At 42.4% G+C, this 25,617-nt stretch overlaps 1 protein-coding gene across 4 annotated transcripts in view; it reads right to left on the minus strand.

Annotated features, from left to right (window-relative positions):
* SMYD2 (SET and MYND domain containing 2) overlaps positions 1-24,230 on the minus strand; it is a 40,167-nt gene extending 15,937 nt beyond the window's left edge. Inside the window, exons 1-9 of one of the 4 annotated variants that reach the window (XM_005483017.3) lie at positions 23,935-24,230; positions 21,231-21,294; positions 14,249-14,359; positions 12,585-12,645; positions 10,014-10,138; positions 6,277-6,344; positions 4,459-4,561; positions 1,953-2,063; positions 57-177 (exon numbers count right to left, since the gene is read on the minus strand). In XM_005483017.3, the coding sequence (XP_005483074.1) occupies positions 57-177; positions 1,953-2,063; positions 4,459-4,561; positions 6,277-6,344; positions 10,014-10,138; positions 12,585-12,645; positions 14,249-14,359; positions 21,231-21,294; positions 23,935-24,116 (946 nt within the window). In that variant the 5' untranslated portion in view covers positions 24,117-24,230. Of the gene's footprint in view, positions 1-56; positions 178-1,952; positions 2,064-4,458; positions 4,562-6,276; positions 6,345-10,013; positions 10,139-12,584; positions 12,646-14,248; positions 14,360-16,368; positions 17,081-21,230; positions 21,295-22,475; positions 23,851-23,934 lie in introns of those variants that run through there. The other 3 variants (XM_026791027.2, XM_074537094.1, XM_074537093.1) reach the window with 3 other exon arrangements.
* Between the last annotated feature and the right edge of the window lie 1,387 nt (positions 24,231-25,617).

The raw sequence follows: 25,617 nt of genomic DNA on the forward strand, positions 1-25,617 counted from the left end.
AGCAGGCAAGATTTTTAGGTCACACACCAGTGGAGTCAGGGTAAGACAAAGGATATATTTGTAGTGTTTGGCTCGCCTGAATTCCTCGATCACGTTCCTGGCATATTTGATCATGTCCTTTACTGTCTCTGCTGACGGAGGATCATTCAGCTTGCAGATTTCCAGTTTCTCTTTATCCTGAAGGAAACACAATGGACCTTACAAAGGCAGGTTCCAAGCCCTACAAATAAAAGTGCACCTGCTATACAAAATTTCTCTAATAAAAAGACGCAGATGTGAACTTAAGCTCTTCAAAGAATGAAAAAACAAAGGTAGAATGTACACCTGCAATTTTTCTCCAAAGCCTTGGCTAGAAGTCCTAGGATCCCCTGGCCTTCCAGTTCATCTGCCATTCTCTACTTCCATGAAGTCTCTTTCTTTTGAAAGATTGAAGAGCTTTTTGATTTTGTGTTGCAAGTGGTTTTACATAAGAAATGTCACTGCTTCCAAAAGATTAGGATTTACAATAAATTTAGGCTTAGTTTTAAGGCTATATTAGCTCAAGTAACTTAGGCTGACTACCAAATGTTATCTCTGTGGAAAACAACATGATCTTAAATACAGAAAAGGATCCTTCAGATCTATAGACAAAACCACATTTCCATATATTTTGTTATTTCTGCTGGACAGCTCCACTTTCTATTATCTCTCTATCTAATATACTATTTCATGAGGAACCAGCTACAATCTAGAGACAATTTTTTGCTGTTTAAGCTTCACATTGTTGCAAGATTTTTTAATTTTATTATCTAATCTGCCAGCTGAGAGAGGTACAGGGACTCCTTCCAAAACTGAAGGAGGCTGAATGACAGGGGACTCCCAGAGTAGCACATTGAGGAAAATCACAGATGAAATCCTGGCTTCATTAAACTCAGTGGCAAAATTATCAAGGTAACTGTGGGGAAAACCAGAAATTATATGGTATCAACAGAAGGGCCTCAAGCAACAATACTGGGTACTATCTGGAATAAAAAAATCACAAAAAATTGACACCATTTAGGGGAAGGAAATGGTTGTCTAGTCACTTTAGGAAGCCTGGTGAAAATGGGAGGAAAAAATTATCTGGAACTTAAGGATTAGATTATGCCAGACACACTGATCTTGTCTGGAATGACAGGTAAGCTACAAAGAGCTCAATTATTGAAGGGCCTTCAGTGAAAGAGGTCCAAATGGCTGCACAGGCACAGCTGTCTCAGTACCTGTTGAGTTTGGGTACCTTTTCCCTTCAATAAGTGCTTTTCTTTAAAACACCTAACACCTTGCAGTCAGGAACACTGTCTGGATCTCCCTTTGTCCTTTGAGGGGCACCAGCTCCTGTTTAATTACCATTGCTCTGGCCTGCACACCACAAGGGGCTGTGACCCAGGACGACGCTGTCCCTGAGCTGACCAGTATGAGGCTATTGTAGAAAAGATCATTCCTCAGATGCTGCTGTGTCCCCAAACCATCCAGACATGCCATACAATGTCCCCTAGAATTGACTGAAATGTCCCACCCAGGAATTGCAGCAGCACTCTATCCCAGAAATGCCCCAAGCAAGATTTACTTGCTAGGAGTTGGCAGAAAGCATGAAATTTAAAAAAAAAAAAAAAAAAAAGTTTTAAGCTAAATTTGTTTGGCCAAATATCTTAGACAAAGTATAATTATCTACTTTTAACAATGTTTTCATCTTTGCTTTGTAGCTCAGCTTTAAATAGGCCTCTACCAGGAAATTTCCTGGTGTGTCATGATTACAGTGGAAAGAATGAGTATCAGAAAGCATTCTGGACAGAAAGACAGAAAAACACACCCACCTTCCCCCATCCCCATTATCCTACTTTCCAAAATGTAATTAAGCCACACAGGATATTACATCTCAGGACATGGGTAGGTGCCTTGACAGTCAGCAGCACATTTCCCACCAATTCCATTACCTTTTCTTTTGTAGTGCACTCCCTGCAATCACAGCTAAAGAAATAGGAGTCTCTTAACCGGTCATTTCTGTCTTCTGTGGGATACAGCAGGTCAATATAGCTGCTAAAAATCTAGAAATAGTAAAAAAACCCAAACAAACAACAGTCAGCGAGAAGCAGCATCACTAAACATATTTATTACACTTGTTCTGATATGTGCAGTATGACAACTGCATATTCCTGCAGCTTGTGGACCCCTGCAGCCACATCACCTGCCTGCTGCCTCATATTCCAAGCCCCTTGGCAGCACCAGGAGCTGTCACTTGTGAAAGCAACCTGACAGAGAAATGTTCCTTTCCTATTCGTTATGGAATTTCCCTCAAATATCACCCTGGCCTGCGCCCAGGACAGCAAGATTCAGGTGTGGATAAGGAAACTATTACAGCATAAATCTCAGGCTCCTGTCAGACTACAAAGAGAAGCTTCCTTTTCAGAAGTAAAATAATGATTTCAGGTATCCAGCCTAGGATAAATCACAGTGGCCTGGTTTTTTTGGAGGCTGGAATCTCAAATTTTTCTTTCTGAAAACCTACAAAAATTGGGGCAACAGCAGTCACTAGTAGCTTTAGAAACTTAGGACAAGATCTTTAGATCTCTGAAAAGAAGAGAGGCCCAGTGCCCCAGTTCAAGGAGAATGAATATCAGATTTACTTCAGCAGCAATATTTTAAAGCAAAGAAAACCTGCTTTTGAACATTTTAAAGGCCCTTCATATACACTATTCTTAAGTTTTCCTCTATTTCAATGGTCTTCAGAAAAGAACCCCTGCAAGTAGCTTTAATGCTGTGTTCTAAAACGAGATCTCCCCCAAGAAACACGTCCTATGCTCAGTGCAGTTGATCATTCTGCAGACCAAGGAACAGCTTTAGCTCCATTTCCTCATTTACAGTTATTTGAAATGCTTTGCTCAGTCTTTATACCTAAAGTTTCTCTTTTCTTCAAATGTAAAATTACATGTAATTGCATACAGTGCACCTTCTTCTTAAGTGTGAGTGTGTCATCTCCCACTTTCCCTCACACTCCTCTCCTCCCTTCGATATTTTCAAAGCATGTGCAATGCAGGAACCACATTCACAGCAAAAAAAAACTTTAAAACGTTGCCCTGCAATGGCTACACGGAGCCTGAAGATGGAGACACAGGCTGGGAGACTGCACAGCGACCACACACAGGCACAGCTCACGTTTGGAAAATTCTGAAGGGTCAGAGAAGCAAATGTGCAAAACCTGTGAGGTCCTGGAGAGCTGATGAATTTCTAAGGCAGAATTCAACCTGAAGAAGATGTTGAGCAACATCATCTACCTCTAATGATACACCTTCCCCCAAAATGCTGAAAATGTCTGGGATTCCACACCAAAATTCTGAAGCCAGAATCAGTCCTGTTGGTTACCACAATGCATTAGCAGTGAGTGCCAAAATCACAGACAGAAATCATCGCTGCCAAATGGTACCAAAAGAAGTTGCTCACCTGAGTCATTCATCCTTGGCTACAGCAACTAAACTCATCTTGTTCACAAGGGGGATCAGGTATAATCCACAAAAATAACCTCTCTATCTTTCTTCCAGGCTGCTATTACACACCTCAGAAAACAGCAGATGTTATCAAAAATCAAATGTGAGCTTATCAGTATGAACTTTGCTGATTAACTAAACATTTACAAACGAGTCATTGAAATTCTGTGCAAACTCCATCCCCAGAGAGGATGTTCAGTATCTTCATTCCCTACAGGTATTTGAACATTCTCCCCAGCTCTATTTAACTTTTTTTTGTTGGTTTTCTTTTGGGTTGGGTTTTTGGGTTTTTTTTTTTTTTAGTCAAGTGCAGCTCTACTGTTTAAAACTCCCTGCCAAATTCATTATTTAACGGAGAAAGTTTCAAAGTAAACCTAGAGCCTTACTCAATTTCACAGATTTTTATTCCTCTCTGTTCAGTTTCACTCCACCTAAAACCACAGATTTGTTCTTCTGTGATTTCCCAGCAAATGCCACTGAGGTGATATGACCAAGTCCCATGTTTTGTCGATCTCTGTCCAAACAGAAGTCAGAGGATTTATCTGTACCCATTTACCCTGTTTATTCTGGCTTCAATTTCAACACATTACTATTATACTGGGAACTATTATAGCAGTAATAATTTGCTTTGATCTTGGAATTTCAAAGCACCAGCCAAACATCAGTAAACTCAGCCTCATTTTACAGATGGGTAAACTGAGAGAGAGGCTGGCAGATACACAGTGACTGCTGCAGGTGCCCTTCCCATTACCAAAAAATAGGGTACTGCCTCCAAAAATCCCTTCAGTCCTCCAGAGCCACCCTAATTTTTCCAAAGCACCATCTTACTTTTCTCTGAGAAGCAAGAGATCCTTCCTTCCCGTTTTTAAATTGCCATCTAACTGAAATGATCCCTGAGAAGCAGAATCAATCCTGTTGGGCTGCAGGGGAACAGAGCACATTCAAACACCACATTTACCTCCTCTCCAGGCTCAATCTCCCTGACAGCTCTGACTTCAGCCAAGGTTCCCTTGTAAGTCACAATCACATTTGGGCAACAGCTATGGTTCATCAATGCAACACTGTAAAAGTAGAAAAGTAAATGTTTTCCCCAACCACCACCACAAGCAACACGTAAAAAGTTAAGCACCACTTCACAAAATAAATAGGTCTGAAAGATTGAGTCAGTCTGTCTCTCTAAGCTGTTTTTATTCTGAGGCTTAACATGAAGGTAACCTTGGGAAAATCTCTTGTACTGTTATTTACTCTAATGATATGGAGAATGGCTCTGCTAATGAATCATTACAATTTTTAAATCCTATTATTGCAGAACTAGGCAAGTTATTATTTTCCCCTTCTTACAGTGCTACAGGAAAGCTGACAGGTATGTTCATTCAACTTCACTATCAACATGACAGACAGACTATTTTCCTCAGAGGAGAAAGAAAAACATGTTAAACCTAAAAGGAAACAAGTAAATACAGGAAAACAAAAGTCTTCACTGCATTGCAAGTTGAGATAGGTGTTAAAATTTTAGCTGGCTTCTATTCAAATGTAAACTGCCTCCATGTTTGAAGTGGGAGGGAGGACATCTCTGTCTGTTATACAAGCACATGACTTGGACAAAAACCTGGATGGATAGAGAAAAGTAAACCCTTTATTACCAAGTCTGGAAAAAGTGCAGTTCCCTGTTTATCTGAGATAATTTTTTAAAATTTTAATTATTTCTCTTCCAATCCAGCAAAATAACAATTGTCTCTTCCAATCCAGCAAAATAACAATTCAGTATTTTTAGCTCAGGCGTAACTGTTAAGTAGGAAAGATCTGACTGAGCATTTACAAAGTGACAGTGCTGGACATTTTTCCAGAACATCCTGGTTTAATGCTCTACTCTTCCCACAATGACTCTGATCCTGGGCATTTCAAGGCATTAATTTCCAATCTGCAGATCAGGGATATGAACATCAGACAGACCTGCCTGAAGAAGAAGGAGAATAATCTGTGGAGCAAGGACTAGATACTACTGCTTGTCTGCAGCACTTGGCAAAATCACATCCAGCTTTGAGTGGGCATCTGTGAGTTTCAGGTTACTTTGACACAGATAAGCTACGAGTAATCCAAGCCTCACCAGGAAGTCAAACTAAGCCTCCGTGCTAATACCTTCATACAGGCTGTGCAAAGATCAGGGGCAGAAAATACCCTCCTCTGCACAATATTAAATGGGAAGGACAGATTTAAAAATGCAAGAAATGTTTTCTGGCCCTGAAGAAAGCTGTAGTTCCCCATTCACAAACTGCAGTTAACACTCAACATGTGCAGTTTATTCGTAAAGCTAAGAAGCTTGTACATATTTTTTTACCCACTGTCATAGCAAGGAGGCTCAAAGAAGCTGTGAAAGGGATTTACTATTTGCCAAGGAACAAAGGTAGAAAGGATATTGTTCAGAGAGCACCAGGAGAAGGATTGTACCCAGCCAAAACAGAGCAAGCCACCTGCAATCCTTTTCATTTGGCTTGGATTATTACTTAATGTCTCTGTTCAGAACCTGCTACCCAAATAAATGTTTTTTACCAACCTGGATATAGTTCACAATCTATGTTTCAAAACAAATGATATGCGCAATTTTACCAAAATTACTGGATTTTTAAGAAAAATTGCTGCAAATAATTTGCCACATTTTATTTGCCAAGTAAAGATCTTTAAAACAAGATAATTAATTATTTTGGTATACATCTACTTCCTCAATTTGTTTTTAAATAAATTAATTTTATATTTTTAAATATTAAAATCAACCTACTCAGGAAATATGGCTGACCCCAGATGAGAGAGTTCTTCATCCTCAATTGTGAAGCCATTACAGTTAACCTAAGAAAAAAGAGAAAGGTGATGGATCGGCTTCTGGTCAGCTGAGTACTCCCTACGTGCTTACACATCACATTCTCACACATCAAACTAACTTGCCGAAATTTGCTGACAAATTTTCATCCACCTCCCCAGGACTCACAGGGAGCTCCATGACATCCCGACAAGTGAAGTGAGGACAAAGTCTCACTCCAAAGGGACACTAAAGAACTGACAGTCCAACACTTGCACCTGCTCAGGACACACCTAGTGAATTGCTCCTTGGAGGGCCAGCCAAGAGAAGTGGGGCTGACAAAGAGCACACAAAACCTCACCCCAGCACGGGCCAAGGAGACTTCATTGGGCCACAACAAGGAAAGGGCCAAAGCAGAGCTACATGCAAGGAGCAGTGTGGCAGAGAAGGGCAGCCAACTCAGCCAGACTGGGGCAGTGCAGAGCTTTGATGGAGCACATGTCACAGGGACCTGCCTCAATGGCCCTGTCATCAAAGCCTGCACATATCAGCTACAGCTGAAGCACATGTGAAAACAACAAAAGCACTGAGAAAGACTTGAACCTCATAAAGACATAGAATAGGAGGGGACAGAAGAAGGACAGAGTATAAGAGGAAGTGTATTCCTAATTTAAGCAGATACAGGATCAAAAGAACTTGTTCACAAAACTCTCTTATAGAATAGATTCAAGCAGGTTTTAAAACCTTCTCACTTTTGTTCTCATCCAAGTCAAAGGAATCTTACAGAAGTTTCATCTTTTTCATGTGATTTGTATTACTTTAAGTGGCCAAAATGCACTTCAGTCAAGTACTTTATTCCACTTCCACTTCAAATCCCACACATACTGACACAAAGAGAACCCTCTCCACATTCACCATTATCTCCCCACAAACATGAAAAAAGCACCAGTAACACACTGAAACAACTACTCACTAAAACAACATGGCCAAGTCCAGTTAAAGCTAGAAAGGGCACAAGAACAGTCAGTCAAGTGCAGTGCAGTATTTGTTTTGGAAAGGGTAAGAGCTGACAACAAATACTACCAGCAATAATCACAGAACCATTGAATGGTTTGGGTTGGAAGGGACTGTAAAGATCAAGTTCCAATCTCTTGTTTTTTCTCCAATCCTCAGAGGCAGGGACACCTTCCAGTAGACCAGGTTGCTCATCAGGCAAAGTGATATGCCCCACAAGCTGGAATGCAGCCTGGACTGGCTTTTAGAAACACACAAATACCAAATACCAAAAGAATTCTATTCCACTCCTCAGGTATGAACTGTTCAAGGTGAGTTCACAATTAAGGCAAGTATCCTGATGCACTCATCAGTATCTCTGCTACCTTTGCTTGATCTTTATCCTGTTATTTTTAGCAATATAGCACCCAAAGCTTCCCAGTCTCTCAAGATGGACAGGCTGCTGCACTGGCCAATGTAAGAGCATACCAGAACCAAAACCAAAATGTAATTGCTGAATGCTAAAACAATAGAAGGGAAAGATAATATCAACAGCAAGTAAGAACATAAGGCTACAAAGGCTGACAAAGAACAGCTTGAGGGTTCTGAATCACAGGGAAATATTTAAAAATACATAGTGAGTTATCATCAACTCACCTCCACTAAGCCAGAGACAACACACTTCATGGAAGTATCATATCAGAAATGACACAAGAGGAATGATTAGAAGGGATGAGATAACACTGGTTTTACCAGATGAATGCATGACTAAAAACAGGCAAAGTGGAGGGAGTGTAGAGACAACAGCAATAAAAGTGGAGTTCAAGGTTGTTCCCAATGGTGGAAAAGAGAATGTGCAAAGGGAGGCACAAAATACAAGGTCTTCAAGAAAAGGCTGAGATGCTGGAACTTGAGGCAAGACAGAAACTGTTCAAAGAGTATGAAAGGTGAGACTGAGGAAGAAAAGCTCCAGCCTCAAGAGCTATATTCTATAGGGACAAAAGAGAATAGAATGATGCCAACAGCTGGTGAACACAGCAAGGACTTTGGACAAAAGAATTCTATTCCACTCAAAAGGAGCACTTACCCTTCAGCTGTGTAGGGAACAGCATCAGGCAAAGTTCACTAAAAGCAATGAGGAGTCAGAGGTGTTTGAGTCCCAACGACTGCCCTGAACCACAGGAGAAAACAATGGGGAATGGAGAAGCAAAACAGACCACATGAGGCCAAAGTAAGTGTTGTAGGAAACAAAGCAGCATCATATCCATACTACTGGTTTTAGGTTAAGTGAACTAATTATTAGGAAACATGTTCGCACAGCTCATGAATACTTCCCATTCTTCTGGAAAGATTTATCCTGGGACTAACACCTCAGGAGGCTGCATCCTGTAAGACATTTCTGAGAAGCATCCAGATGAATTCTGGAGATTTTAGTTCAAAAAATTCTAATGTTCACAGTGGCAGAGAGTTACCTGATGATCAGGATGAGCTCAAGATAACACCTATGGGTGACACCATAGAGAAGACTGGATGGAATATGAGATCTGGGAGCCAGCAGCTCTCAGAAGTCAGGTAAAGTACCACAAATATGGTGGAGCTGCTCTTGGACAGGACATGAAACAAAAGTCATTATAGCCAAAATACTGAAATCTTTGGAGAATTCTGGCTACATTCTAACAAAAAATATTCTGAAATACCACAAGAAACTGGTTGTACTAACATCTTCAAAGTATCCCGCTGACAAATATAAATTTTAAAGTCTTCAAAAGAGAAAAAACTCCTCATCATTGAAAGGAAATGTGTAATTAGAAACAACACAAGGGATGATAAGCAGATGCTAAACATCCTAAGGAATCATTCCCCTACACAATAAGAGTAGCACTGTAGTAAGGAAATAGTAACTGTGCCTCCTTGTTGGTAGATGCCCAGCTCTAAAAAACAGGATATTTCCAACTCAGCTTTCATCCCAGAAGTCAACAATTGCCCTCATCTCAAGATATTATTTTACTCAGAAACCTAAGTACAAAAGTAGTTCATATTGAAGCAAAAGAGGGAAAAGAAGAAAATGGATCTTTCAGTATTCCACTGGTGTATTATTCCATCCACTACAATACATCCAATTCAGATGCATATGAAAAGTAGGTGAGAAAAAAGAAGTGATATCAGAAGTTATCTAACAAGACATCCTGTCTTTCCTTCATCTCTCCAGATGGCCAAACCACCTGACTACATTTAAAAGCCACACAGCAGATAAAAGTTTTAGGCTGCGCTTTCTGCAGCTCTTTCTACGTCTCTGAAGTTTACTCCCTGTGAAGGTCAAACACAATGATGACCTGACCAGCAAGGATTTCCACAAGTTTGAAGCCTGAATGAAGGATTTGCCTCTGCAGGGTCTCAGGCCAGCAGCATTCCATGTTAGTTCAACAACAGCCACACTATGTTTGGCCCACAAGAAGCTTCACTTTGGCAGGGTTTATTAAAGGCTGTTTCCCCTTTTCTTCAGCATTTGAGAAGCAGCTCATGGAAAGTCTGCAGGCAAGAGCCTCTCCCCTCGGGATGGAAGTGGGGCACATCCAGCCACTACTGCTCAATGAAGCAGATCTCCATCTGTCCCTAAGATAAGCAAAGAGCTACCATTTCCATTGCCATTAACAGCCTCCCCCTTTCAGGAAGGCTAAACTCCTAAGCACCATCCACCTAAGCAGGCTGTGTTCTAGCCAACTTACTTGTGCAAAGAGAACTACAAGGGCAGCATTGTCAGGGTAGTCCAAGTGCTTTGAGTAAAAGTGATGCAGAGCAGCAATGTCGTTCTGAATCAGCTCTCTCTTTTCATTGTCTAGTTTGTCAAGGTCTGTGGACAAAAAATACATTTCATTTCAGTAACAGGAACACTCCTCAAGGTAGCCTTAGGTTAGAAGAGGCCCAGACTTCTACAGAAACCCCTGAGGGACAAGCCGCTTGGAAGTACTGCAAGAAGTGCCTGCTCTTCCACAAACATAACGTTGCCTCTGCTAAAGCCACACGTGCACTACAGGAACACAAAATCACAGAATCACCAGGTTGGAAGAGACCTCCAAGATCACCGAGTCCAGCACATGCCCAACATGAAGGATTAAAAAGCATTTTCTGACATCTTTAGGTTAGCAGATAATTGGACACAGACTACCTCCTTGGGAGAAGGGCTGTAGTCTTTAGAGCACATTTGTTAACTCCAGCAGTCAGCCCAGCAGCCCTGGCCCTCTGGAAGCCTTCCAGCTGGGGACAGCTGTCCTCAACTGTGTGACACCACCTAACCTGCTACACATGGTCCCACCCACTGTAGCAAGAGCTCACACTGAACATCACCCACCTGGGAGCAAGCTTTATATAAGGAATCTTTCTCATCCAGACCTATTCCTTACCAGCACAAACCAGCCCAAGCTGCTGCTAAGGCTGCTTATCCCTGCTGCTTTTATAGGATGTGGATTTCCCTAGCACAGAAGCCCCAAATCTCTGTGGCCACATGTGGTAGGGATCTAGCAACAACACAGGCTGGCTAAAGGGCTCCCTTTGCAGCAAGGGCAGGATAACATGAGGATGATTGCCCAGGAATGCAATCCAGCTGACCTGCTGCAGGTACCTGCTCAGGAGGCAGCAAACAGTGCCTCAGAGTGCCCACATCCCCATGGGCTGGGGTGACCACCAACAGAGATGTGTTTAGACATCTACTAACAGGAGACAGCAGGAACATCAGTGGAAATGCCCTGACACACCTGCCATCTGTATTCCATTAGGGTTTCTCCAGAGATTAACCCTCAGGCCCATGACAAGTTCTAGCCAAAGCCATGGCCACTAAACCTTTCCCTACCTCGTCCATGCAGAGCAGCCAGACGATCAACCATATGCTCCTGGTCCCCTCTCTCTCCCCTCAAGAGCAGAATGTTTGAAAGTTTTTTCCTAATCCACTCTCTCACAGTGGCAGTGTTACTAGTTCTCTCCTGCTTTCTCCAGCTCAAAATAATAATGGAGAGAAAAGGCTGCACACAATAGTCAAAGAAGGAGGAAATTATTTGTAAGAGCAGATGTGAATGACGGGGGAGTCACAAAAAACACTAAGGAAAATGGAAAAATGAAATTTGATGAGAATGAAGACAAATCAGAAATAAAAAATTCTGAGCTTCCAACTGACAGCCAGGTGCCTTTTCCTGTCCTGTGTATGGTGTTGCAAAGCATCAGACAACTGATAAAGGTGTGCTAAGCAGTGAGGTGAGTCAAAAAGCAGCAGGAACAGGGGTGCTTGCTAACAAAACAAAGGCTGCTAGAGGACAAATAGAACACCGCAACAGAAAAAAAACATTTCAGCCTTTTATCTCTCAAATTAATAAATTACTGAATACAAGCTGCAATGCAGAAGAATACACAGAAACTTACCCATTCTCCTCAACATCAATCCTGCCAACTTACCTGTAGAACTATCCTTGCCATAGGCAAAGTTAAATGTTGGCATTTTTCCCCCTTGTTCCCCCAGTTGTCCCAAGAGCAACGACAGGAGATTTTGTTCAGGAAGCAAATAAGACTACAGTGCTTGGTTACCCTGCTACCTCAAGTCCTAGCAATGAGTACATTTATTCGGCATTTTGAAAAAGGTTTTGGAAGCCATCAGAGTGAGAAATGTGAACATACAACCCATTGCCCCTGTGTATATGATGCTCAGCACCAAGACAGAAAACAACAGGCTGGTGAAAACTGTGCCAGGATGGGCACTAATGGTCAGTTTCTAACTCGGCCTTACTGGATGTAAAAAGCAGCTTTCCAGTTAAAACAAGCCATTGCCTTCTCTCCTTCTTTGTATTATTTTAGAGCATTTAGGACATGGAATCATATATAACATGTCAGATTTGACTGGCAGTGACAGATACTGAAGCACAGTCCAGAGGGTTCTGCAATTAGCCCCTTAGTCACTGTCACCATCAAGCAACTGTGCTGTCTCTGATTTTGTGCCTCCTGGTAACAAATACCAGCTATTTTAATTTTGCAACATTACGATTCTCAAAAGACACTAGAATACCAGAGAAGCAAGAGATGGATGTATACTACATAATTAACTCTGTCTAGGTTTTCATCCTTGTTTCACAGCTCCCACAAACAGCCAAGAAAAAGAAAAAGAAAGAAGAAAATGAAGAACCTCCATTCTCTTTGTTTACTCCTTTCCTCAGGAGCAGGATGTTCTGAAAGGTGTTGATGGAGGGGAGCCATGGGGAAACCATTAATATAGTTAAGTCAAAACCTCTGTTTACCTGCAAGCCTTTTTTACTTACGTGATTCAAACTCTCTTACAGCAAGCAGCTTCTCTGACTGTGTTCTTTCAGGGTGAGTTTTCTAACAACAAGGGGAAAAAAAAGGAAAATATTTTAATGTTTCACTTCAGCAGTTTTGTGTACTCATTCAGAATTTGGAAACTCCCACCTACCCACAGTCTGTGGAATTTATAAGAGTTGATGAACAGCAATGAGTTAAATTGACTGCCCTAACTAAAGGCATAGAAATATTCTCTCCACACGAAATTAGGCAGCCAAAGATGAACTCCTCTCAAATTTATATACATAAACTGAACAGTATTTTAAATATGTCATTTGCTTTGTTCTAGACACCCAGAAAGCTGCTAACAATAGCAAGCAGGCAGAAGACAGGCTTTGCTTTGAGGAAAGTGAATAAACTGACTGTTGACAGAGTTCAAAAGCAATGCTCCACTGCTGGCCTAAGGCCACTTCTTTGTAATCTTGGCCATTAAATATGGCTTTGCAGGTGGCCCAGCAGCTGAGGTTCAGGGACTATGGTTTGCATATTTAGCTTTTATATGACATGTAGGGTTCTCCCCCCTCCCTGTAAGCGATGAAAGCAAAAATTTACTCCAATGACTTTTTGTCATTAAACATTGGATTTTGTTTGTGGATCACCCCCAAACGGCTTTAATTAAGTCACACACGTGTACATTCATGCACACACATCTACACACACAGCAAGGATGCAGCTACCTTCCCAGCAGGCCACCAAAATCCTCCCTACATACAAAATCCAGGTTGCCCTTGTCACATAAGCAGACCTCAATCATAAAAATATGCTTCAAAGAGGATTTGTTTTTGCAGGGAGAGTTTAGAGCTATACAAAGATACACAGTACAATAACCTTGAAACTCGTGAATCCCATCCCATCCCTGTAAGCACTTGTGTTATCCATAGAGTTAAGGAACACTCAAATAGAGACTGACATTGCAATCTTCTTTCCTTACTCACAATATTTTTTTTTCCCAAACACAAAGGGTCTGAGATTTCTCTCTCAAACTCTGGTCTTCACCAGCTAACTCAGAATCATAAATGTTTATACCTGAATACCTCAGAGGTGTTTTGACTAATAAACATACTGAGAGTTATATGCTACACAAGGCTGTGCAACTGTAGCTCAAAAATACTACAACAGACAACTGCTTCATAAAGGTATCAGTGCCTGCAGCCACACAACTCCAGAAGCATTCCTTGGAATTAAACCCAAACAGCAAATCTTATTGTTCTTTCTTTTTATCAGTGTGGTCTTGGTGCTTGCCCACATGTGTAAGCAAGAGCTCAAATCTACCAGAACAGAGGCTGAAACACCAACATGAAACCATCAGTAAAGATTCCCAGACTCTGTTCAGCAGTACTTGGCCCCAGGTTACAGCTGAAGGCCTCACTAGTTTTTCTCTAGCTCCCCACAAAAGTCTCCAGCTGGACCATGCTGGCCCTGACCCTGCTGCAGTGGTGTGATGGTCAGTGCACTCAGCTGCTCGAGCTCTGTGTCACACCTGTCTGTACACAGGAAACTTGTGTCTGTGTGTCCGTGTGTGCTCTGCAGGGACAGTTACTGTCGCTCAATTTTCATTTTCCTGCCTTCCCTGGCACCCAGAGCAGGAGCAAATCTCCCAAGCCAAGCCTTGCCTTCTGCTCACCTGTTTGGCAAGGATCCTTGCTGTTAGCCTCACAGTCTCTGAGGGTTGCCAGTTCTGCCCAAAAGTGCACATGGAGGCACATTCCAGCTTGTGCATTGGCCAGTCTTCCTTCTGAAAACAGAGGAAAAAATAATTAAAAAAAAAATAGCCATGGAGATAAACTTATGAAAAAGGGGATGAAGCAAGTCCTGCCAGATCCTAGAGGTCAAGTGAAATGTGTTTCCTTTAAAAAAGAAGGTGACGCTCAGTGAATGGGAACAAAAGCTTGAGTCACATTTAAGGGGCAGAGCTATCTTGCTTTTTCCCAAACAAATCCACAAGGGATGAGCTGAGGTCAGAACATCTTCATTTACTCAATAGAAAAAAAGTATTAAATGACAGAGGAGCAAACAGACAACATGATTTATAAATCACCAGTTCTTATTGTTCAGATCAAGCATGTGAGGATGCAGTAGGTCTGAGCCTGATAACTTTATTGGGTTCATTTCCATTTAATACCTTGGCCCCTCACTATGAGGTGACCCTGCTGTAATCAGGAGTAATGTGTCTGAAGTCAATGGATTCACAATCACTAACAATTATTTGACTGTAAGGTCAAACACAAACATTCTGATGGAATTATCAGATTTTTTTCCCCTTAAATGTTGAAGAATAAATGCACAGCTAGATAATCAAAAAACACTAATACAGACAAACATTTCAGCATAATGTATAGAATATAATTTAGGTAATGCATAGCATATTCCTAGCTCAACAGACAGTAACAACACACAGGAGTGATGGCAAAAGGCACACACTGGCTTTTGTGACTCAACAAATTTCACCCAAGGCCACAGTATCTTCCAAACAACAGCACAGAATCACATATAAACAATCTGCACTAGCCCAGGCTGTCCTCAGACTGCATCAAATTTCATTTTATTAATTCATTTAAACATGGAAATATTCAAGCAATGCAGTTATTTACTGCTATGTCTCCTCCCAAACACACATTTATATCACTGTATTAGAACAGACCTATAGTTTTCTGTCTGCTTAGGAAGCATCAAATTTTGCTTTCATACCAGATTCAAACTGGTGGAAAACACGAGAAGAGAAAAATACTCACAACAAACCCTACAAATCTGTAAGTGAAAACTTGAAAAACTTTTAGCACCTTCCAGAATGTTCTGAAAATCCCATTACTGTGATTCACTCAGTATGGCAGACCCTGAGTTGGCCCACTCAGACCCAGTTTTTAAAAAACCCGACAATAATTAAATAATTTATTAAATAATAAATAAATAATTACTGTTTTAGATAATTAATAGTCATTTAAAAATTCCAACAATACGGCTCATCATAGTGGACGAGTGGCACAGAAGGAACAATTTCCCTCAGCTGCCTAACCACTAAAGCAAGAGCTGTTTGGAACACCAGGGAGACACACTGGAGGCTGTCTGAAGCATCTACACAGGACTGGTAGATGTGCCACAGGTCTGCTGGGAGATGGATTCCTTGTGGGAACTACACACAGCACCCCAAAGCAGGGAACACTCAGGAATCAGGACCCTCAGTGCCTCCTGCCTCGGCTGCTCAGCTTATTTACAGGTTTTGCAGATCAGAACAAAAGCCAAAATTACTCATTTCAGAGTTACTACACCAAAATTTCTTCCACTGAAAACAGTTATTTTAAGTGCGCTGGGCACAGACAGCTTTAGGAGGTTATTTTATTAGGAAAAGAAAGGTCAGCACCTGCCCTGGCCTTGGGTAGGGTTTGAAGCAGTGCAACACTGCAAGGGTATTCAAGCCCTCACAATGTCAGCTTTGCTGTCCTCAATATCCCTGTTGGTACTTCCAAAAGAACCTACATACAGCCTGCTTGAAATAAGCTCCAGTGTAAATATTCTAAGAGGATGTGGCAATACAGACCAGAACCAAAATAGTATATTACACTGTAATCATGTCATGTGAAATTACACTCTCAACTCTCCTACAGCTGTCACACTACAAAATGACCCCAGAGAGACCCATTTCCCATGTATGCCCCAAAATCTTTTCTGGAAAATTCCTGACAGCCTTTGCTTAGGAATCTACAGGCTAAAGGCTAAAAAGACACAGAGGGAAATCTCATTTCTCACCTCTTCTTGCTTACCCAGGACACCCACTAACTTCAGCGTGCTTGTTCAAAAAGTGAAGGCACTGAACCTGAAGCTTTGCAGGACTCTCATCCATACACACCCACTAAATAAACAAGAGAAATTACCTGATAAAACAAAAAATCAAAATGCAAAATCACGTGCCTGTCTTGAAGCAGTGTTTTAAAAAAAAATCCATTTGTCCCTTTATTCTTTACACATCGTTAATTAAAATCTTTCCCCGGGCAGAATCACACTGAGTTATATGAACTGGTAGGGAGGTTAAAGGGACAAGATACGGCTGAATTGTGCAAAATGAGATAAAAGCCTGAAACACCACAAAAAAAAAGAGAGTTCTGATGACTGAGTAATACCTGGGATAGAAGCACCATGACAGCAGCTTTCCCTGCGATCACAGCAGGATTGTATTTTGCATTCTTTTCCACGTTTTCCTCCAGGTAGTCTGAATTATAACAAGTAGCATTGTTCTAGCTGAATCCCTAATGCTACATTAATGATATTTTCTTCCTATTTTCATTACATCCACAATATTTTCCCCTTCATTTAGGAGTGACAACATTTTTGGGAGGGAAGTTCTTTAAACCTTATGCCTTTTACATCAAAGCACATGGGAACACTCCTCTTCTCCAAGTTCTTCAAAAAGATTCTGCCATCCAGGACTACTGGATTGATTCCCAGAACACTGTCTTACACCTCACTGTAGGAGAAAAACAACAAGTGACAAAATATAATACTAAAAAAAAAAACTCAAGTCCAAACAAATGTCCTCATACCTCCTACTTTACATGGGCTTTTTCAATACCAAATAAAAAGTTCTATTTCATTCAATTGAAAGGAAACACACATAAATAGCAGAGAGAAATGATGGGCAAGCCAGCGCACAGGTAAAGCTCACTTCTTCAGAATCTTAAGGCCCAATTGTGATCAAATGGCATCCAACTCCTTAACTGAATTCCAGTGAGGCAACTTCTGATGTCTGATATTAATTGGTAAAGTTCTCTGATACAGCCTTTCATCAAGCAGTGAAGGCAGTAGCTTTATATATCTTCACAGCCATCCCTCCCCATCATCATTTACCAAGCACTGGGCTATAGAAGTTATTTGACTGAGGGCAAACATTTAACATGTTCACAGGAGACATTTACCAAAGAAAAATACACTGGGAAAGTTTTTTATAGGGGGGACAAACATCCAACACAATCTTGCAGTGTCAAAATCCTTTTGTGCAGAATCATCAGAGCAAAACATTTTGTATTTTTTTCTACATCTTAACAAAGAGGAGCAGGCAATTTCTACAAGGTCCCATTTAAAATACACCTGCTTAATGCTAATTACAGGTGTGCAACTACATTTTGAGGTTTACTAGCTGGTAAAAATACCTGTTTCACTCACTCCAGCAATACCAACTACGGCAGCCTTTAATGTGACATGTTAAGAAAAACCTAAGTGGTTTGTTCAAAATATATTTCAAATGCTGAAAATCACCACCAAGAAATCTCCTTCTGCACACTGGCTAGCTATCTCCACTCTCTTTGGGATAAATGAAAGCCATGAGTAAATAACAACAAAAGGAGTTCCAGTAGCTGGTTCATGTTCATCAGGTCCAAAATTGCAACCACATAACCCTCTTTAAACAATTCCCTTCAGGGTGTTCCAGCACCTAATTTCTAAACAGAAAAAATGAGCACAAGTCTCCTCCTGCTTGACTAAAATTATTATAATTTAAGAAGTCAAGACCCAAACAGCTGCAGATGGGGGCTGAAAGCCACTATTATAATAACAAGCCTGTGCTCCAAGGAGGTGAAACTGGAGAGTGGGACGGTGTGAATCTGCTGGAAATCACAATCCCTTTTAAAGGAGACCTGGATTAGGGCTTGGGGAGAGAAAGACCCAGCAAACCCAGACTAGATTCCACCCACCAAACATTAAGAGCAGCAAGGACAGGCAGTGAAGGCAACTTCCACTCTTATGTGCCCTGAATCCACACCTATGCAAGCATGCAGCTTAATGTAGGTGAAACATGTGGTTATCCATCCCAAAAGCAAAGAGACCAAAACAGGAACATTAAGGGGCTGTGCCAAAGCCTGTGTGTGTGTGCATAGATCCAGTCCTCTAGATCCACCTCTCCCCACAATGAGCAAGAATTCCTATGAGTTGTGGTATAGGACATCTTTATGTAAGAAAAGAGCAAGCTTGAAAGCTTTGGGTTTTTATCCCACTATACCTCATGTGGTAAATATTTGTCTAACTGCATTGTGTTGACTAACAAGGTACCAACCAACATATGAAATCATACCATGTCCTTGTTGGGTGCATACAATTTTTAGCTGAATTGACCAAAAAAGTATGGATTTACAGGGAAAAATTAACTAATAAAATGAAAATGAAATTAACAATACCATGACAGTTCTCAAGTACAGCCCTGGCCTTTTATGAGTGTCTCATAATGTCTCACATCCATGCAGGCAAAAGGGACACACTTCCTGTACATTCCAGCATTACAAATTCAGTATCAAGGCACAGATATCCTTTTTAGCTTTTACAAAGAATTGCTGAACTGCTGAAAAGTGCCTTTGAACAAGACAGGGATGAAGATGCAGTGCAGGCTGTCTGTGTAGCACATACAGTCTGTGGAGACCAGTTTCTAGAGAATATTGTGCTTGAAGGTAATTTTGAAAGAATGTCAAAGAATTCAATCTCAGCAACATTCATAAATTTCATCAGACTGACTCAGAAGGGCCCAAAAGATGGAAGACAGTGTTCTATCAACCAGGGAATCAAAAGCCATATGTATGTCACCAGCAAGGGTGAGGTGCTAGCACCTGTGCATGTCATACTATGATTTAGACATCAACAAAATCAAAAAAAGGCCTTTACATCTAGAGCATCATACCACACAGCAACAGGTAGGAAAGATTCTAATTCACTAACTTATCAGACAGACAAGATTTTGCTGAGCATCAGCTTTAGCAGACTTAAATTCGAAAAACTACTCAGTTTGAGCAGTTCAGGTTTTTACTCTAGGAAATGGCTCCAGAGAGAGAGAATTTTGACCACAAAAAAAAGAGAAAAAATCTCAAAAAAAGCAATAAATGTACAAAACTTTACCAGAGGGAGGAAAAAAATCAATCCCTCCTTGTTTGTAAATAAAAAAGTATAAACTTTGTCAAGGCTGGAAGTCAGGACACTGAGGAAGGGCCACTTGGTGATGAAAGCAAAGGACCATTGATGAGAAGAAATAAGTTCTTCTACTTCCAACATGGCATCTATTTGCTGTTTTTCCCAGCAAAAATTACTGAGCTTTCCTACTTCAGAAAATCTTGCACAGCTGTTTCATAAACCATTGTATATTTTATATAGTAAGAGAAGAAACTCACAATTTCAGAAAAAAGCTGCTAAACAGCTGCTTTGTTCAAGGATTTCCTTACCTCATCTAGTTTAAATCTTGTAAGAAATAATGAGGAAACATTTTTTAGAAACAAGCATTTTTCATGAACGAATCACAGGCTTTCTCTACACTGTCTTTAAAGCTCATCCAGATTTCTCTCAAAAACCTTAAAGATACTCATACAGTAAGCTTTCACTTTGGAAATTCTATGAACTACTGCAAGTTTTGTAAAAACCTCATTTCTGTTAAGCCTTTTGAGTTCTCCTGGTGCCTCAAAACCAAGAGGCTATTTGATTCACCCACAACTGACTAGGATTCTGTGCGAAAGCAGGAAATCGGGGAGGGAATAGAAGGAAAACTGAGGAGAGATCAGGCTTCTTTTGAAACTTGTGCAACAGGAGAACAAGAGACATCCTCGAAATAAAAGCAACAGCCATGTCCAAAGTGCCTGGGAACTGGGCAGCACAAACCAGGACATCTCTGACCAGGTAATGACAACAGGGACCACTTGGCATGGCCCCATGCAGCCAGGAGCACGTTAACATGTGGGACAAGGTTGGGATTATTTATAGCCCAGCACACAGTGGCATGCCAGGCCTTGGGTCACTCAAATCCCTCATAAGCATTGTTCCACACTCTGTGCCCAGCAGCACAGACCTGGCATAGCTCACGTTATCCAACCAGCAACCCAGATGGGTTTTTCCACACAGAAACTGGATCATTCTTCCCCATCAAGCTGAGGGCCAAAAAGGCTAGATTCTAATGTCTAATCCTGTCTTTTTTTCCTCTCTTTTCTTTAAAGATGCTTATTCTAATTTGAATTAAAAACAAGAGTTAAAACTGCATGCAAATATTTTGGACATCTTTGTATTGCTCTACTTTATTAGTATGAACTTACGTTCTACATCCTTTAAAAACTAAAAAGAATAAAAGTTGCTACACTGAGTAAGCTCAGGAGAAAGCCTGATAGGTTTCAAATGGTTATGACTACCATCAGCTGTGGTACTCTCAATACTCAAAATATTTCAAATATTCTAAAACAAAAAATCTTAAAAAACTCTCTCTCTCTCCTAAGATGGCTATTTAGAGATTTGATTTTTTTCCATTAGACACAGGATCTCTTACCAGTTTAGTGAGCCAATGCTAAATTATCAGGTCTGTCCTTAAAGGAAGAAGTAATACAGACATAATTAGTGGGTTGACAGGCAGCTCTAATCAAAGTCTCAGTGGTACCAAGCCCTGAAGCTACTGATCTTGAAAGACTCATGCAGACCATGTCGAAATCCTGTAATTGTCCGATGCACAACTCCATGGTCAGCATCTGTGGGATACTGGAACTGACTGGACTGCTATTAACCACAGCTACAATCAGAGCATATCAATGCCACACAAACAAAAATTGGAGTTCTGCACCCCCACCCTCCTTCCCCTACCCTCACAAAATGCATGACCGTACCTGACATTCCACATTGCAATAAAAGGCCTGTTTGCATCTTCCACACTTGGCCAATCCTTCTTTCCTTAAAAAGAAAACAGAAGTTATTCTGTTCTAGAAACCTGAATGAAATAAAAGCATATACTGGATCACTTTTTGCGCACTATTTTGCATTTCACAATGAAAACTGTATTAGATTTCAAAAGCACATTTTTCCAAGCAACTCTTATGATGCAAAAGCACCCTGTTTTCTAGATAAATTGCTGGGTTTGAAGACATGTTACTCTATGCTCTTTGATAGACAGCATCATTTTTTGCCACCATACAAAGAATAATGAGCAAAAGTTACTGTGTTTTGCAAACTTTAGAATTGTTCTCTTCACCAATATTAACCCTTTGGCTCTGTTCTGACAACTGTACTGCTTCTTTGGTTATAGAATGCATGACCTTTGTTGAGTAAGTGCCTTCAAAAGCCAAGAAAAAATACTGTGTTATTAAATATACTGTTTGACCTCCTGTCACCTGAGAGCCCCTTACTGCCCCACCCTGTCTGCTCTGATATCTGTGTATTCTGAGCAGACCTAGGGCTCACACTCTCCTTTTTTATATTTGTATATACCCCACCAGAGGGAACTGCCACGAGGAAGGTCCTTTTCTGCTTTAAAGTGCATGTGTTGCAAGAGATCCCACCAAAAATAGAACATGTGTTACCCAACAAGTGACATTTTGGTATGACAGCAATAGGGATCTCTCAGCAGTACTGAATGCTTTTAAAATGTCTGCAGGAAAAAATAAAATAAATAGCCTTACACTGAGGTAAGCTCACTGGAGTAAATCACGGGTGAGGGTCCTTACATGATGTAACAGTGTACAACATTTGGGTGGTCACTGGCATTTGGAGCCCATAAAACCCAGCGAGCCTGGCATCCTCTGATTGTATCTGCAAGGCACACAAGGTGCAACCTGAGCGAGCCCAGCTAACACCACGACCCCTCTTGCGACATTACAACCGCGTATTTAAAGTAACAACCACTATCTCATGCAAATACAATGTCCCGGCCTCATTTTGCCCATGTCGCCACAAAAGCGTTCAGGACAACTTGGCCGAGTTTCCCTTCCCACGGCTGGTGTGGAGCCCACAGCCTCCCTGCTAGGGCTCTTTGGAAGTCCCAGCAGCACAGATTGGAATCTGTACGTGCTAGTTCAGCGCTAATGCAACAGTCACAGACACAGAACACATGTCTGAGCACTGCCGGATCGGCTTACCTCACCCAGACATCGTCCCTCTTAGTGGCACTTCATCACCCTGGTGTGAAATGAGTCTCAGGTTACCGCACTAACTGCTGTCCTGCTGCAGTCAGTGGGTTCCTCGACTGCTGTGCTCCCCCAGAGCTCCAAAGGAGAAGCTTGCATGGATAACAAGCAGCTGCTCCCGAAGATAACTACTAAAAGCTATTCCATGAGATAACTATTATCCTTACAGTATTACTTCACATCAGTGAGGCATGGAAGTATTCCCCGGTCCTTTGGCAGACAAATCTGATTATGACAAACAGAACCAGACAGCTTCTCTGGCACAAGGAAACTTGTGGTTAGGTACAAGAGTTAAAAAAAACCCCAAAAAACAAAAAACTCTTAAACCATACACATCACTTCAATGCAAACCTTTCAGGGTGGGAAAAGGTGTAAAAGAAGGTGATGAAAATCACCCCAGCGGTACCCTTCTTCAAATTAATGGAACTTGCTTCACCAGCTTCACTAGAACTATATTAGGTGCTCATATGCAAAGAGCGGGGTGAATCAAGTGACCAAGTCATAGGCAGATAAGGTAATGAGCAAAGAAAAAGGATGTGTGGATAAAAATAGCACAATTGCAACAGTTGTTTTTCTTTACTGAGGCAACTATTAACATTTGCTCTGAGTTATAACCAGGTAAACCCTTAATTCCTCAGCAAGCTGTCAGAAGCCACAAAAGCACTACACTTTCTAAAAATATGGCGTGGTGTGCCGTGCCAGCGTGTCATATCCATGCTGAATTAGCTAACCCTAATACACCTTTTAATACACCCTGCAGCAGCTCAAATTGAGAGGCTTGAGGCAAACACTGAAAACCTCCTCACCCTTCCCACAGGTGAACAGGAGCTGCAGAGGCCCCGGCAGACCCGAGCGCCCGGATCCCTGCAGCACCAGGAATCCCGGAGCGCTCAGGAGCAGGCAGCACTCCAGTCCCACTATTCCCAGCCAGGAGACAAACAAGTTCTTGCGTTGCCTCCGCTCCGCCCCAGTAAAAGTAATTTGCAGACTAAGGTTTCAGACAGAGGTAATATACAAGTATTTGTGTATATTTCAATACGGAGATATATACATTTCATTCATAGATATTCGCTCCGCACTAGGGAATGTGAGGTGTGAATCAGGCGATTGCAGACCCTTTCTCCCTCATCAAACCTTCATTAAAACCAGCGAACACCAAGTTATCACAAAACTAGACGGATCAATGAAACTTCCTGCCAGAGGATGGTTACGCACGTGTCTACGCGACCGCCAGAGCACGGGAAGAGCAAAACTTTTTTTTTTTTTTTCCTTTTCCTTTCTCTCTCCTGAGCTGCTGAGCAGGAAAAACCAGCTTTGACTTTAGACCTCCGCGCTGCCAGAGCAGCACACGAGCCGAGCAGGGGTAAAGCTGTGCCGCCGCCCGCAGCAGCCGGGCTCGGCCGGGCCCTACCTGGCGAAGCAGCCGTCGCAGTGGCTGCCGCGCTCGCTGACCGTCAGCACGGCCGCGTAGGCCGGGCAGCTCAAGAGCAGCTCGCCCACGGCGAAGCGCCGCCGCGCCCGCAGTCCCCGGCCCTTGCCGGCGCTGGCGAACCTCTCCAGCCCGTCCAGCTGCGGCGCCGCCTCCGAGCGCATCCCGCCGAGGGCTGGGAGCCGGGCGGGCTCGCAGCGCTGCTCTGGAAACCGGGGCCGCCGCCGCCGCCGCCGCCGCGGGAAGCGCCTCCTCCGGGCGGCGCGGGGCCCGCCGGCGGCTGCGCACCGGGAGCGCTGCCCTGCCCCTGCTCCGGCACCGAGAGCGGTGCCGACACTGAGCCCTGCCCGAGGCCTGCCCCGGCTCCGACACCGAGCCCTCTCCGCGGAGCCCTGCCTCGGCACCGGGAGCGCTGCCTGCCGAGCCCTGCCCTAGCTCCGGCACTGAGCCCTGTCCGCAGCTCCGGCCCCGAGCCCTGCCCGCCCGCTCCGCTGCCCACGGCACGCTGTGTGCGGTGCCCGCGGAGCCACCCGGATCTCGGGCAGAGGGGGCTCTCCCGCTGGCCTCACGTTAATATTAGCCCCTTATAAAGCTCCCAGCGAAGTCAGTGAAGCGAGTCCCATTCACGTGAAGAAAGGTATAACTGAGGTGATTTTGGTCTCCTGCTGCACAGCAGTGGCTTTTCCCAGCCTCTAAGATTTGCTGTTGGTTTTGTTTCTTAGGTTTTGGGCTTTTTTTAAACTCAAGTACCTTACCACGAGTTTTCTTGTGCCATAGAAAGTGACTGGTTTTGTTTTATCACATACGGAAGATTTCTGTCTGCCAAAAGACCAAGGAATACTTCCATGCCCCATTGCTATGCACTAATATTGTGAAAATCATAGTTATCTCAGGAAAAAGCTTTTAAGTATCTTCAGGATCAGCTGTTTGTTATCCATGCAAGCTTCTCCTTTGGAGCTCTGGAGGAACACAGAGAGCATGGAATATACTGACTGCATTAGCAGAATAGTTAGTGGGGTAATCTGAAACTTATTTCACACCAGGGTGATGAAGTGCCACTGAGAGGAGCAGCAAGGCCTCCCAGACCAAGGCACCTCCGTCATGAGCAGGTTTGCAGTTCAGGTCACAGGGAGCTCAGGTGTTGAGGCCTCCTGGATAGATAACCAGGGCAGGGAGAGAACGTGGCAAGCCCAGGTTATCCCTGCAGGTTAATTGAGAGCCCCAGGCATGCTCAGGGATGAGCCACATCCCAGGGGCAGCAGGAGACAAGGTGGGTGGTATAGTTGTGCCCTCAGTTGTACCCTACCACTACACTATTCCATATAATCATTTATATCCAGTTGCATATCTTTAACCTCCTTGATATTCTCATCCATCATAACATGATGACATTAGTGGATTCACTGCAAAAATAATGTATCTTCCTGGACCAGCATTGTTATTTGAATTAGTTAAAGCATTACTGTTTCACAAGGAAAGACTAAGCAATGAAAATAGGCCCAGTCCTTGAAAATCATCCTATCACCCTCAACAACTCAGCTAGATGTTGATCATGCCCAATTGCAGATCTGCAGGGATGGAATTAGGGTATCCAGCTAAAGTAATAGGAGCAGTATCTAACCAAGTACCTCAGCTAGTGCATGAGGACTGCCATTTACATCCCAG

This window comes from Zonotrichia albicollis, chromosome 3, assembly GCF_047830755.1.
Source record: "Zonotrichia albicollis isolate bZonAlb1 chromosome 3, bZonAlb1.hap1, whole genome shotgun sequence".
Classification (NCBI taxonomy): domain Eukaryota; kingdom Metazoa; phylum Chordata; class Aves; order Passeriformes; family Passerellidae; genus Zonotrichia; species Zonotrichia albicollis.